Source organism: Cryptosporidium ubiquitum (genome assembly GCF_001865345.1).
Source record: "Cryptosporidium ubiquitum isolate 39726 chromosome Unknown contig_4, whole genome shotgun sequence".
Lineage (NCBI taxonomy): Eukaryota > Apicomplexa > Conoidasida > Eucoccidiorida > Cryptosporidiidae > Cryptosporidium > Cryptosporidium ubiquitum.
Window position 1 is genome coordinate 556,166 of NW_021639820.1, and position 14,287 is coordinate 570,452.

The 14,287-nt window shown below is 28.6% G+C and overlaps 8 protein-coding genes across 8 annotated transcripts; 5 read left to right on the top strand and 3 right to left on the bottom strand.

Annotated features, from left to right (window-relative positions):
* Window positions 1-85: 85 nt before the first annotated feature.
* On the top strand, window positions 86-2,476 carry cubi_02373 (E3 ubiquitin-protein ligase; the record flags this gene model as incomplete). The annotated part of the gene is made up of 1 exon (XM_029019385.1): window positions 86-2,476. The coding sequence occupies one exon, from the start codon at window positions 86-88 to the stop codon at window positions 2,474-2,476; it is 2,391 nt and encodes a 796-aa protein (XP_028874506.1).
* A 554-nt stretch (window positions 2,477-3,030) lies between these two features.
* Window positions 3,031-7,473, top strand: cubi_02374 (uncharacterized protein; the record flags this gene model as incomplete). Its single annotated transcript, XM_029019386.1, has 1 exon — window positions 3,031-7,473. One exon carries the CDS (start codon window positions 3,031-3,033, stop codon window positions 7,471-7,473), a length of 4,443 nt encoding a protein of 1,480 aa, XP_028874507.1.
* A 96-nt stretch (window positions 7,474-7,569) lies between these two features.
* On the bottom strand, window positions 7,570-8,172 carry cubi_02375 (uncharacterized protein; the record flags this gene model as incomplete). The annotated part of the gene is made up of 2 exons (XM_029019387.1): window positions 7,570-7,977; window positions 8,032-8,172. The coding sequence occupies 2 exons, from the start codon at window positions 8,170-8,172 to the stop codon at window positions 7,570-7,572; spliced, it is 549 nt and encodes a 182-aa protein (XP_028874508.1).
* Window positions 8,173-8,341: 169 nt separating this feature from the next.
* On the top strand, window positions 8,342-9,328 carry cubi_02376 (farnesyltransferase; the record flags this gene model as incomplete). Its single annotated transcript, XM_029019388.1, has 1 exon — window positions 8,342-9,328. One exon carries the CDS (start codon window positions 8,342-8,344, stop codon window positions 9,326-9,328), a length of 987 nt encoding a protein of 328 aa, XP_028874509.1.
* Window positions 9,329-9,394: 66 nt separating this feature from the next.
* Window positions 9,395-10,129, bottom strand: cubi_02377 (uncharacterized protein; the record flags this gene model as incomplete). The annotated part of the gene is made up of 3 exons (XM_029019389.1): window positions 9,395-9,475; window positions 9,521-9,616; window positions 9,671-10,129. The coding sequence occupies 3 exons, from the start codon at window positions 10,127-10,129 to the stop codon at window positions 9,395-9,397; spliced, it is 636 nt and encodes a 211-aa protein (XP_028874510.1).
* Window positions 10,130-10,328: 199 nt separating this feature from the next.
* On the top strand, window positions 10,329-11,192 carry cubi_02378 (uncharacterized protein; the record flags this gene model as incomplete). Its single annotated transcript, XM_029019390.1, has 1 exon — window positions 10,329-11,192. The coding sequence occupies one exon, from the start codon at window positions 10,329-10,331 to the stop codon at window positions 11,190-11,192; it is 864 nt and encodes a 287-aa protein (XP_028874511.1).
* Window positions 11,193-11,476: 284 nt separating this feature from the next.
* cubi_02380 (tRNA delta-isopentenylpyrophosphate transferase) lies at window positions 11,477-11,956 on the top strand (the record flags this gene model as incomplete). The annotated part of the gene is made up of 2 exons (XM_029019391.1): window positions 11,477-11,620; window positions 11,672-11,956. 2 exons carry the CDS (start codon window positions 11,477-11,479, stop codon window positions 11,954-11,956), a joined length of 429 nt encoding a protein of 142 aa, XP_028874512.1.
* A 668-nt stretch (window positions 11,957-12,624) lies between these two features.
* On the bottom strand, window positions 12,625-13,752 carry cubi_02381 (uncharacterized protein; the record flags this gene model as incomplete). Its single annotated transcript, XM_029019392.1, has 1 exon — window positions 12,625-13,752. The coding sequence occupies one exon, from the start codon at window positions 13,750-13,752 to the stop codon at window positions 12,625-12,627; it is 1,128 nt and encodes a 375-aa protein (XP_028874513.1).
* Between the last annotated feature and the right edge of the window lie 535 nt (window positions 13,753-14,287).

The window sequence follows — 14,287 nt, forward strand, 5'->3', positions numbered from 1 at the left end:
TTTTTTTGTTTCCTTTGTCGCTTACCTCATACTGCACTTACGCGCAGTATCTCAATTTGTTTAATAATAAATTGAGTTAAGGAATATGGAACTTTGTGACGACTCATCTGTATTATTCAGGTTATTGTTTGAAAGATGCTTTCAAGAGTATCTTTTATTATGTTGCGACCCAACTGAATCAGCAGCCAACGCAATAAATCTCGCAAATGAACTGACTCGTAAATGTACCAATAAAGACGAAAAACAATTACTAAAATTTAATTTGGAAGGATTATATATGATGATTGAGAAATACAATTTGTGTGAACGTATTTTAGGAAGCTATAAACGTCTTAAAAATATTAGGAATTGTATTAATGATCTTAAACAAATAAATTATTCCTATGAGCAAAGCAAAAGAGTCTTGGAATACCACAATAAAAGCTTAATTGACGTAGTGGGTATTTACTCTGATTACTATATTTTGAATAAGCTATTTCTTATTGAGGAAGGCGATGATAATGAAATTAAAATTGACATTGCTCACTTGAAGATGTTTACGAATTGGATTGAATTGATGAGTCGCGAAACCTCTGAACTACCGATTGTAAAGAATACTATAAACAATGAACCAATTTCTAGTATAATAAGTTTGGCTCAGTTAAATGTTATTGAGATGATCAAGAACAATTTCAATGTAACTACTGAAATTAATCAACATCTTGATGAGAAAATAGGAGCCAAAATAATAAGGCCCTGCCAAGTCAGATTCGTATTAGTATTATTCCAAGGAAATATTCTTGAGCATGGATTTGGAGGGTTCTCTGCTCTTAGAAGTGCATTGAACCTTATTTACTTGTTCCCTAGCAATATTCAAGAAGTTATAAAATCTTGGTTTATTAAACTTCCATTAGAATATCTAGAGCAAGCCGTGTCTACACTTCAGCAAATGATAAGTGTGAGGTTTTATGAACTTTATGACGATCATAATGAAAACTTTGATATTACCAGGTTTCCCTTCAGAAATATTGCATCAAATGCTATTAAGTCGCTTAAACCAGCATTTCTTAATGATTTAAGAATCTCAAGTAATTTACTTAGAATACTGTTTGACGCAAATAAGGAAAGAGGGATAATCACCATAGATTTTGATTTTTCGAATAACAATAGATTGGACATTTCCCTTTTCACAAATGAAGCAATTAATTCTGCAAGAGCTTTATTGCAATATGAACTCAGACAATGGTTTTTATCTAATCCACCTTCAAATGATACAGAATTTGGCTTATTAAAAAATGCTTATCTCCTCGAACCCTCTATTAAAGCGCAGGCACTTCAACAAGACTCTTTGATGCAACAAAGATTAGAACTTCAATCGTCAATTTCCCAAGCACTCGGATCAGTGGAATCTCTCTTTAACCCCACGCAAGCACTTATCCAACCATTTCTTGTACTAAAAGTGCACAGAGACTCAATAGTTAACGACTCTATGGAGCAACTAGTTATTCAAAGCAACTTGAAAAAACAACTTAAGGTCAGCTTTGTTGGAGAAGAAGGAGTTGATGAAGGAGGAGTTCAAAAAGAGTTCTTCCAATTATTGGTTCAAGAAATTTTTAACATAGATTTTGGAATGTTTATTTATTACGAAGATACCCGATTATTTTGGTTTAATATGGCATCACTCGAGTCAAATGGAGAATTTGAACTAATAGGAATTGTTTTGGCACTAGCGATTTATAATGGAATTATTTTGGATGTGCATTTTCCCCTTGCAGTATATAAAAAGCTACTCGGATACAAAGTTGATATCGGTGATTTATATGAAATACAACCTGAAGTAGCCAATTCGCTATTATCAATTTTGTCAATAAAATCCGAATCAGAAATGGAACAACTATGTCTTACTTTTTCTGCGACTATTAACAATTTTGGAGTTATGACTGAAGTTCCCATTGCTCCTGGAGAGTTTGATCCATCTGAACCAGTTACAATCAGTAATGTACAAAGATATGTTGAAATTTATTTAGATTGGTTTCTAAACAAGTCTATTGAAAGTCAATTTAGAGCATTCTACAATGGCTTTCAAAGCGTATGTGGAGGAAGAACACTAGAATTATTTTCTCCAGAAGAATTAGTTCTGGTCATTTGTGGAAGTTCAGATTTTAACATTGACTCTTTGATTGAAGCATCGCAATACCAGGATGGTTATACTAAAGATAGCACAACCGTAGTTATGTTTTGGGAAATTGTCAAAAAATTAGATTTAAAGTTACAAAAAAAACTGCTTTTCTTTGTAACAGGATCAGATAGAGTACCTATGAAAGGTTTAGGTGAGTTGGGTTTTGTTATTGGTCGTCATGGCCCAGACTCTGATTTACTTCCTATTGCCCACACGTGCTTCAATTTCCTATTAATTCCGGATTACCAGAACAAGGAAAAATTAGAAAGGCTATTACTTATTGCGCTTGAACATTCCAAAGGATTTGGTCTAAAATAACTAGAACTTTTATCTTTAAATTCCAAATATTCTAATTTTATTTCTATCGCTTAAATTATAGCAAAAAAAAATTGCATTCTAAGATATTGATTAATAATCTATCATTTAAATATGATTAAATCAACTACTAAATAACGAGTAATTGTTTTTTTACTTTTTATTTTTGTGAATCCCAGAATTCCTGGCATTTATTCGTTTTTTTTCAAGTTTACAGTTATATTAAAAAAACCCTGTTTTTGTGCTCTGACCTACATGGACAGTGTGGCCGAGTGGTCTAAGGCGTCAGACTTGAAATCTGATGTGGTCTCCACGCGCAGGTTCAAATCCTGCCACTGTCGTTTTTCTTTGCAAATTCCCTGGCAGTTTTCATTTAATTAATTTCTATATTTGTGTTTTTTGGAGTTCTGAAAAATTATTATAAATGTTGAAGTAATATTCAAGTTGAAAACTATAATTATTGATATTCAAAAATTTATTTCTTATTAAGTTTCATCAATACTTACTTCATACTGGTAAAATCTAGGTGAAAATATTTCTGGAAAAAAAAGCAATAAATGTCAAATAAATCCAAAAGTAAAATAAACAGTACAATATGGACCATTTTTCAGGTGCAATTTTTAACATTTTTATTTTTATTTAATTTTATAATTTGTGAAAATGAAATTTTAGATAACTCTGAAGGAAATTCAGGTCCTGACAATGCCATTTTACCTAATAATCTGGATTCAATTCAGAATTCAATATCAAAGTCAATAAATGAAATCACTCTACTACCAAGTTCGGAAGATATTTCAAGTTTGAACATTTTTGAGTTAAATATTCAGGATCAGTGTAATCAACTTTGGTCATATAGAAACAAACTAAAGCATGAAGTTTCAAATATAGTGAAACTGCATAAGGAATTTGTCATTTTTTTAAATAAGAATGAGTCTAAGAAAAGTATAATTAATCTAGAAGAAATATTCAAAAGATTTTTGGACCTTTCTGTAAATGACAACCGTACAAAAGAAATTAACGAAAAATTTAAAGAATATTTTGAATTGGCAAAAGATTATTACTTTATCTCTTCAGATAAAGATGAATCCACAAAAATACTTATCTCGAGTAGATCTTCTTTGAACTTGTCACTTAAAGATCTTCTTCTTTTAAAAAATGAATATTTAAAGTATTCCAATAACTTTGACTTGTGTATTAAAAATAAAAAAAAAGTTGTTAAAAATGGATCAGAATCTATAAATGCATTAATAAATATTTCAAAATTTCTAAACACATCTGAAAATACACTGAATGATGAAAACATTGATTATCTTTCAAAGATTTCAACTGGCCCAAATAATTTGGATTCAAACTTTAGTTTTATTAAAACATTGAGAAAACTTCAAGATATTTGTGATAAAGGTATTGATCAAAATAATCAATCAACTAGAAAGAATCAAATCAAATGGCTAAAAAAAAATTCTAATAAAATTAATAAAACTATGGATAGTTTTGAAGGCATTTTTAAGATGAATTCAAAAAAAGTCAATAATTTGTTAAATTGTATTAAACACTTTCAAAATTCCAATTCAATTAATGAGAATACTTTAGGAATGATTCATAAAATAGGAAATTTGATTGTGAATTACTCTATTAATAGAAGAAATGTATTGTCAGTCATTTCATCGAGGTATACACTTATAACATTAAATGCTTATATATTAAACAATAGGTTGTTTTCTTTATGGTTATTTGTCCAAAAGAGATTAACAACGGTTCAAATTGCAATTAAACTCATAAAGGAATCTAAAGAATTGATGAATCGGATTAAACAACATTTATCTATGGAAGACTCTATTGAATTGCTTGCAAAATGTTCAGAAACTTTAAGGAAAACTGCTTCGGACTGGAATATATTTTTCTCCGAAAAAAATTCAGCAATTATTAATCATTTGCGTAAAGAAACACTTAAGCAATTAAACCATTACAAATTTGAAGGAGATCCAAGTACACTTAAGATTTATATGGAGTGGATTTGGTTGAATAATAATATCGAAAGTATCATTGAACAAGGATATGATGTATTTGTGGGGTTGATTAAAAGTGTTTTGAAAGATCCACTTACAAATTGTGCAAAAAACTTGAGCTCACTATATAAGAATATTAAGTCAGAATTTAGCACAAATGAAAATTTTAGTGATAAAATTAAAAAAAAAATTAACAAAGAATATAGGAGCGTTTTAAATGATGTTTCAAGTCATTTATTAAAGCAAATTGATTCTCTTTCTTCACTAAAACACTTGTTTTTATGGCCACATAATAACGCCACCTTAATCTCAGCATTGTCAATGTATAATCGAACTTCAGAGTTTGTAAACTCAATCAATTTATCTCAAGATAAAAATGTTTTCGAAAAGCCAAACTATTCTTATGAGTTATTAAAACAACAACAAATTATTACCAAAGAGTTTTCAACATTGTATGAAAATATTAAAACTAGATTTAATTGGGATTTCAACTTATTTCAAACTGAATTCGGATATGTGAAACATATTAATCTTGGAATAGAAACTGAAGAAACTATTGATTTTTCTAAATTGAAAATTTTCCAAGAGCCCTCTGATCAATTTGGGGAATGGTTTGAAAGTACACTTGAGTTTTTTAATTTAAATGATTATAATCTTTCAAAAGTAAAGAATATAATTGAGCCAGCAATTCAATTCAGATTGCAGTTTATACAACAATGGTCAGATATTATTTCGAAGATTATAAATAAAGTGGGAAATCCAACTGCATTAAGTATAAGCAAAATATCAGAAGAAGCTTACAATTATTATTTGCAATATCAAGTTTCAAAATCGAGAGAGTTTTCGAATTATTTTGAAAGTGATTTATCTATTTTGAAATACGTGGATTCTGTTGATAATTCCTTATCTGACTTAAACAAAGAGAGCTTTGTTTCAAAGTTTGAAACTACAAGTGCACCCAATTTAGATGGTTCTTATCATGGAGATGACGAGTTCCCATCTGTCTCATCAATTAAAAATTATTTATCAGATTTAAAAAACAGGGTTGATAATTATTGCAATACCAAAGAAAAAAAAAAAGATGAAAACTATATTTCGATTGTCAAAAAAATTTGCGATAAATTTCCTCCTATATTTTCTACCATAAATCAAAATTTAAAAGGAGTAGATTCAAAATTGCAAAAAGTTTATTCGGACTTAGAATTTCAAAAGGAAGAAATCGCAAATTTAGATGTAATTATTCAAGATTGTATTTCTTTAGATAATAAATTAGCTAGAGTTAAATGTTGGGTCCCCAACCAATCTATTGAATTACCATTAAGAAGAGCACTCCAAATAAGGAAAGTAATGAATAACTGGTTAAGAGAAATAATAAAAACAAAAATATTATTATTTTCAAACTTTATTGAAGATTGTTTGAAACTGAACTTTAAGGGATCTTTGGTTTTTGAAGGTAATGAGCCAAATAATAATGAACAAAATCAGATTGAAAAAGTCAAGTCATTTCAATTGTTATTAAAATTAATAAATGACTTAATGACAAATATTGTTGACGAATTAAATACACTAGAAACCATTTATTTAAAATTCTATCAAAATAAAATGAAAGAAATAACGTCCGCCTCAGATTCACTTGTTTTTAATTATGTAAAGTTAAAATCCATGAAAACTACTCTAATACACCATTATGGAAAAGCAAATTTATTCCAGAAAATTTTTAGATTCCCCAAGTTATTACTATCTAAAGATGAAATTTACAATATAGAAAGCTCAATATTTGCATTTGAGACACCTGTACATAATAATGTAACTTATGCAGCAGATTTAACTGATTATATTAAAAATAACCAAATATCCTCAAATAACCACACTATTTTATTAGGGAAATATGTAAAAGCACTTTCAACATTAAAGAAAAGAATTGAAGACATTCCACATATCAAATCGGAAAACTTAACATTATTAAATGAGGATCTTATATCTGAACTTGAATTTGAGAAATATTTAAATATAGAAAAAAAGTCGTTAGTAATTCTTGGAGAATCAGACAAATACCTTAAGCTTGCGAATATTGAAAATTTTAGATTCTACACTGTTAGAAATATAACAGGGAACATAAATGATGTAATAAAGAACCTTTCAGAGGAAATTCAATTAAAGGAAGAAGAACTTGAAAGAAGAGAAGAGGAGATTGCAAATACTAACTGTTACAGACGCTGGAAATGGAAAAAAAGAGTCAAGAAACGAAAAATGAAGATAATTAAAGATAAAAAAATAAATAAAGTTTTCAATTTAAACAAATCTAACGCTAACTCAAATATTATAAAATTGAAAAGGAAAGAGGCTAATGGAAAACTTCAATTATTCTTGACAAAAGTAATAAACATTGAGAATTTGGATAAAAGTAGCAAGACAGAAGATTATGAAAAAAAGTCATATTATCAAGACAGTGATTTAGAAAGTTTCCAATTTGATGACTTATACAAATTCGATGAAATGCCAGGAAGATTTAATCCCAAAAATCAATACGAAGGTGAAATTGACTATGATATTGATACCGGTGGTAGAACCGAAGATGAAAAACCCAATCCACTTATATCGAAGATAAGTACGGCTGTAGATATGGCCGTTAATATTAATAACTCAATTAGACAGTATAAAGAAATTAAGAATGCATTAAAAGAAAGTGGAATAGAATTTGGGCAAGAAAACTCTGGAGTAAATCTAATGGCAGGGCTTGATGTAATAAATGCACTAACTGGTGGACCTACAGATGATTTGAGTGCAATGTTAGGTTCTATTAATGAAAATAACAAAGTTTTTAATGAAGCTGATATTTTGAGTGAGCTACAAACAGGTGAGATGCCAAATGATGTAGAAAAAAAAGTTGGTAGTAGAGTATTTGAGGACTTGGACATCTCATATGACGACTTCAAACGTAAGGTTGAAATCGAACTTAAAAATTCTGATTTGAATTTTGATTTTGATGATTAGTTTAGTTTCTGTTTTCTTAACAAAGACAAAAATTAAATTCCAAAAAAAAATGTAGAAAATACTTCTAATTTAGATAACTAAGTACTCATATAATACTCAATCTGTCATACCCGGGACTTTATTTATTGGCTTTCTACGTCTAACTTGTTTGCTCTTTGGTTTAATTGAACTTTCATCAGTTTCTTCACTTCCTATGCTTGTCAATGATACTTCGGTGTGTGATCTTTTTGATTTTTTATCTCCGACTACCTTCCATCCTCCGGAATCGTTTTTATCCATTTCAAATGATAAACCCTGTATATGTTTAGTTGATGGGACAAATTGTTCATTTTTTTCGGAAATTTTCTTTTGTTCATCCTCACTTTCTTCAGTATCCAGAGGTGGAATAAATGGTTTTGATGTAATTTTTTTTCTATTTAATTTCGAATTTTGTTGTGTGACTTGCTGAGGTTCTTTTTTACTTTTTTGATTATTATTTACCTTTTTTTTATTTTGTTTTTTAACCTTAATGAATGATTCAAGTTAATTAAAAAGTAATTTAAGCACTTTAAAACTCACCTTCTTCTTTGTTAGCTCAACATAACATATAAAAGGAAATACAATTGATAGGGTAATTAATGTAAAAGAGATAAAAATAGCAGTGGGGTTTCCAACAGAAAGATTTTCTTTAATTAGTTGAATAAAATTTAAGTAGATCATGATTAACAAGTTCTTAAATAAAAAAATCTTGTGTTTCCGCCAATAATTTATTCAGGGGCGAAATTATATGATTTAAAAAATAAAAATTAATTGCATAGAAAAGTTTAATGAAGAATAATATGATAAAAGATAGTATTATTCAATCAAAATTTTTTAATAAATAATACCAATGGAGGAAATAAATTTATTGGAAAATTCGGATCTTCAAACAAAAGAATTCAGTGATGATTTCCAAAATGAAGGAGTTTGTAAGTTTTTATTTAAACCTGATCACTATGCCCTTTTTTGCAAGTTAAAGGAGCTTGTAGACAATGAGTCTTCTGATCTTGATTACATAGACATTTCAACACAAGTCATAGATTTAAACCCACAACATTATACAGCATGGTATTTTAGAAGGAAAATCATTCGTGTAAATTATTTTGAAAATGAGACTGAAAATAAAATGGAGTTTCTTAGAGAGGAATTAAGATTCGTTAGAGGTATTTGTGAAAGGACTCCAAAATGCTACCAGTCATGGTGGCATATGAGAATAATTAGAGAATGGCTTGGATTTGATATTGAGGAATTGAAGTTCATAAATAAACAATTAAAAAGTGACGCAAAAAATATGTATGTTTGGAATCATAGGACTTGGTTTATTAGAAAATATAATTCCATTGATAGTGATTTATTTCTTAAAGAGTTGGATTTTGTCTCAAAAATAATAACGGAAGATTGCAGAAATAATAGTGCTTGGTGTTACAGAAATTTTATTTTCACCAATTTGAAGAAGATGAATAGATTAAAAGAGTCAGATTTTCTCGAGGAAGTTGATTACATAGTTAATTGGCTAATATTTGCCCCACATAATGATTCAATATGGAATTACATTATTTCATTCTTTAGCAAGATAATGGTTAATGAGAATTTTAACAAGGAAACTTTAATTAAAAATTTGAGTTTTGAGCAAGTACCAAAGAATTTCAAAGACGCAATTGAAGAAATTTACGTTAATCATTACGACAGTTGTTACCAGGTAGTATATATTAAGGCTTGTATGGCATATGAAGAAGGTGATAAAGATTTTGTTTTGAAAGCTTTTCAACTTTTACAGGGTGTAGACCCAATTAGAAGATTTTACTGGAAGTGGAGGGCTAAGAATTTAAAAATTTGATAAGAAAGAAATTGTTAAAAATAAATTAAATTTTAATTGAATCCAAAATTTTCTAAAAATCGAACTCTATACAACGTTTTTATCAGAAAAATATATGGATTCTTCCAAACAGTTTATCTCATCAAAGTTAACGGTATTATCGACAGTCTTTAAGAGTAAATAAACAATAAGTCATTTTTTGTTCAAACTTACATCGGCCTTCCCTTTCAATCTAGCAATAGAAAAAACTCTTAACATTTGAAGACAAAATCTAAATGATGTCAGAATTTGCTCGAATATATCTGTTACCTAAAATATGATCCGTAATTTTAGTGAGATATAAATTATTTGTATACAACTTACTATTTGGTTGTTTTTCAAATGGGTTGTTTTTTTTGTAGTAAAAAGACGGTGAATATCACCATTTAGGAATAATAATGATAGACAGGTTAAGGCAACAACGAAATCAAATACATTATTTGCTTTGTTGAAAAATCTTTTTTTCATTAAAAATAATTTAATTATTACTTCAAATGTCAAGGTTATAGTTATAGTTGTTTCTAAAAAAATAGAAAATCTACTTCCTGATTGGGCTTTAAACAAACCAATAAAAAGAACCAAAATATTTAATACAAATATTCCAAGGTAAAGGTATTTTGAGAATTCAGAATAGTATAATCTTTTAACTATTGTAATTGCCTTTTCCTCACATGTTAAATTAGAAGCCCAAATTGCAAAACCTTGATCTCTAGAACTTCTTCTAACTTCAAAGTTGTGAAAATCAACACTAGAAATTCCTCCAGCGTGTCTATACATATCCATTATAATTGGAAAATATAATCATTATTTAGGAAAATAGCACAATCGTAATAAGTACATGAAAATAATTGTTAAATTTTATGGCGCCTTAAAATCATTAATTTAATGACGAATCATTATGAACTTAATAATGCAATTTATTCCATAAAAGTAGTCAACTTTGATATGTTTTTTACTTAATTTTTATTGTCTTAAAGTTAGAATGCAACAAATACAGTCAAAGCTCTCAATTATCTCAAAAGCCATCAATAATAAATCGTTAAATTCATACGAATTTAGTGGTAATAGTAATTTTAAGAAACCCAACTTCCAAGTTGTAGAAGAAGGAAGATCCAACAATAACCATGAATTAGAATTTTTAATTAATGCATCAAAGTTTTACAATTTAATTTGCCCTAGTTTATCTAGTCGTTTGATATGCAAAGTCGCAAATTTAACATCTGAAATTGATCAGACAAAATCATATAGTGATTTTTTTTCGGGTAAAATATGCCCAAAATGTTTTTCAGTATATTTAATCGGAATTAATTGTAAATTAGAAGTTAAAGCTATAAAAGGAATTTTCAGGAAAAAATTTAAAAAGAAATTACTTAAACAAAGTAAAATAAGTAGCCAACAGTTCTCTAATTACTCGTTTAAAAATATATTAATTAGATGCGAAGTTTGCAACTTTATTTTTAACAAAGTTTATTGGGAGAAAAGGGCTAAAAATGTGAAAAAGTCTGAAACTATAAATAATATTCAAAATAATAAAAACAAAACTGAAGATATCCTTGACTATTCCAACTATATTTTAAGTATTGCAAATACAAACATTCAAAATGAAATACACCAAGGTAGTAAAAAAAGTGAGAATTCACATAATAAACCTAGTACAAACTTCAAAAAAAATCAAAGATTTTTTACAAGTAAGACTCACGAGGCGGGTTCATTACCCAAAGGAAAAAAAAATTCTATTGTTGACTTTGCTATAACAAATCAAATAAATAAGGATAAAAAAAACGAGCAAACTAGTCAATCTTCACAAGGAAATAGTTTTTATGATATTTTATCTATGCTTGAATGATATTATTGTATGAAATGTGTTTTATTCCTTCCAGTTCATACATTAAGGACGTTCCAGTTATTTTTATTTTTGGTGCAACAGGTAGATTAATTATTAACATTCACTAAGGCTTGAATAACTTTTTTGAATCTTTCTTATTTCTATAACTTATAGCTTCTGGGAAAACTCGTTTGTCTCTAGACATTTGGAAATATCTTGATAGAAAAGTATGTTTATTATGATAAAGTGCATGGTCAAATATCCTTTTGTAGGGCTTGAAATCAGAAATAATAAACTGCGATTCAATGCAAATATACAAAGGCTTCGATATTGGGACAGCTAAAGTATCCAAAGAAATCCGTAATACAATCCCACATCATTTATTAGATGTTTTCGACGTTAATGAAGATTGCACAGCTTCAAAATATATTAGCCTAGCAATACCAATAGTAAGTTGTCTTTAACAAAATTTAACTAACTTTTGTTATATAAATTAATAGATTGATGGACTAATTAGCAAAAATACTATTCCAATTATTGTTGGTGGTACTCATATGTATCTCAAGGCATTGATTTGGGAGTCTATAATTGATTCTAAAACGGATAATGACGTAAATCCTTCAATTAAAGACGAAGAATACTTAGAATTCACGAATAGGGAGTTATTTGAACAGCTTTCAAAAATAGACCCTGAAAGAGCATCATCATTACATATAAACGATCGAAGAAAAATGATTAGAGGTATAGAGGTAAATTTTCTGCTAATATTTATTCGTATTATTTAACTATTCATGTAGATTTATAAAACAACTGGAATGAAATTTACCGAGCTAACTAAAATGTATCCTTACAAGATTAGGTACAATAATAGTCTATTATTTTGGGTAAAAAATAACAAGGTAAAAGAATATATTGATTTAAGGATCAATGAAATGATTGATGTAAGTAATTATCTAATGAACATTTTTAAATTGAACCAATATCTTATTTGACAATAGGGGGGACTATTAAAAGAAGTTTTTCTACTTAAAGAAAGGTTATTAACCTGTAAGAAATATATTGGTTTGTTACAAAGTATAGCTTATAAAGAATTCATAAATATTCTGGGTGACAAAACAAGCATAGAAGATATTTCTGAAGAAGAACTTAAAGCATATATCGACCATTTACGTGTAAAAACATTTCAATATAATAGAAGACAAGAAAAATACATTAAAAAACATATAATTGATCGTGGATTGGATGTAAATATATTAGAATTTGACGACAAAACATCAGATGATCAGAAATTGGAACTACTCGAATTTAATTTACAAAGTAATTCAACTATTTGTAAATACTTCCCCAAATTCTTTTTTTTAAATAAAATTTCTTCGAAAAGCAAACTAGTTTATTCACCTTGGGAAAAGTCTGTTTTGATCCCTACATTCAAGATTCTGGACGAAAGAATACATTAACACGGTGAGATACTTCTTGATAAAGAATGAGAAGAGTCACTTTCTGGAGAAATTTCTCCATCACTTGGTGGATAATTTTTTTCATTTGTTTTTGCAAGTTTTTCATAATTATCTAAATTTATTCTATTCGGTTCACTTGCTGAATAAGGGTTAGATCTATAATCTAAATATTTGTTTTTTTGCTCCGGATAATTAGAATCATTAGGCCCACTTTTCTTATAATAGTTTCCATGTTCTTCATATCTAATTTGATTCCTTTCTCTTCTGTATGAATGGCTACCATATTGATCACGGTAATCCAAATGTTCCCTATGCCTTCTATCCCTATAATTATTTAAATAGTGATAAGCACGGCTTTCACCAGAGTAGCTTTGTCTGCGGGATTTGTATCGAGTATCACCTCTATGAGTTATACCTTCATGCCTATAATTGTCATTCCTATTAGAAGAATGAATTTTAAGCCATTCCTTCAAGTCCTTTGCTTGTTTTCTAATTTTCAGGTACCCTACGTGAATTTTACCATTGAAGTGGTCATTCAGTCTTTGATCGTTGTCTGTTTCCGAAAGAAATGCAGCACAAATTTCACATGGGTGAAGTTTTTGACGATACATACCATTCTCAACATCTTCTTTTGTAGCAGATATCTTCATCTTTTGTTGATTTAGCCTTGTCAAATCTTCCATCCTTTTTAAAGACCCATCTATATCACCGTTTGCACCTAAATCATCAATTTCCTTCATAATCTCTTTAATTTCGAGATCCAATGCTCGGATATTTTCGTCCTCAAGCTTTGAACTACCTGAAAGCTCAGCACGAACACGATTTCTTTCGATCTTTTTATTACAGTCATCTACCATTCCCTGAAATACTTTTAAGCTTTCTGTCTCGTATTTAATTTGAGTATTTCCCTTAATTTCCCTTTCAGAGAGGTATTTTTTCCTTAAAACTTCCGAATGGATATTTTTGCAAGGACCCATATATAGCTTTGTATTCTCAAATAATTCGTGAGGACATAGTCCGCATAGGTAAAATTTGCAAACGTCATTATCATGAGGGTCTTTTTTCTCAATTGGAGCTTCAATCCCTCCCATCAAATCCTCGATCTGACGTCTGATTTCGTCCATTATTATTGGAATATCTTAATTCACATCAGCAGGTATATATATGTAATATTTAAGTACATGTGCATTTATTTTAAACGATATAGTTGAGCATTTAGCTTAATATTTTTCTTAATTTTTTAAAGAATAGACCATTGCGCCTTGAAAAATTTCTATCTAAAGTAAAATTAAAATAAAAAAATTTGCTAGAATAAAGAAAAATATAGTAAATTTCTAGAGTGTTAGTTTGTTTCCAAAAAAAAAAATCAGATTTGAATTGAATTTATTTGGGATATAGGGAGCAGCACAATAACTTATTCTGTGGGTAAAAGCAGCATCTAAACAAAAAAAAGGGCCAAATAATATATTAAATAGGGTCAATTATAATAATTTGCAAGGAAGAATTAATAACTTGAGGAGATGAGCAAAAATTATTATTATAACTTTTACATTAATTAAAATGAAATAAATACTAAATTTACCGCCTGCCTCAATACCCCATAAAATAAAAAGAAAAAAATCAAAATTTCAAATTTATTACTGTGTGTTTGAAAAAAAT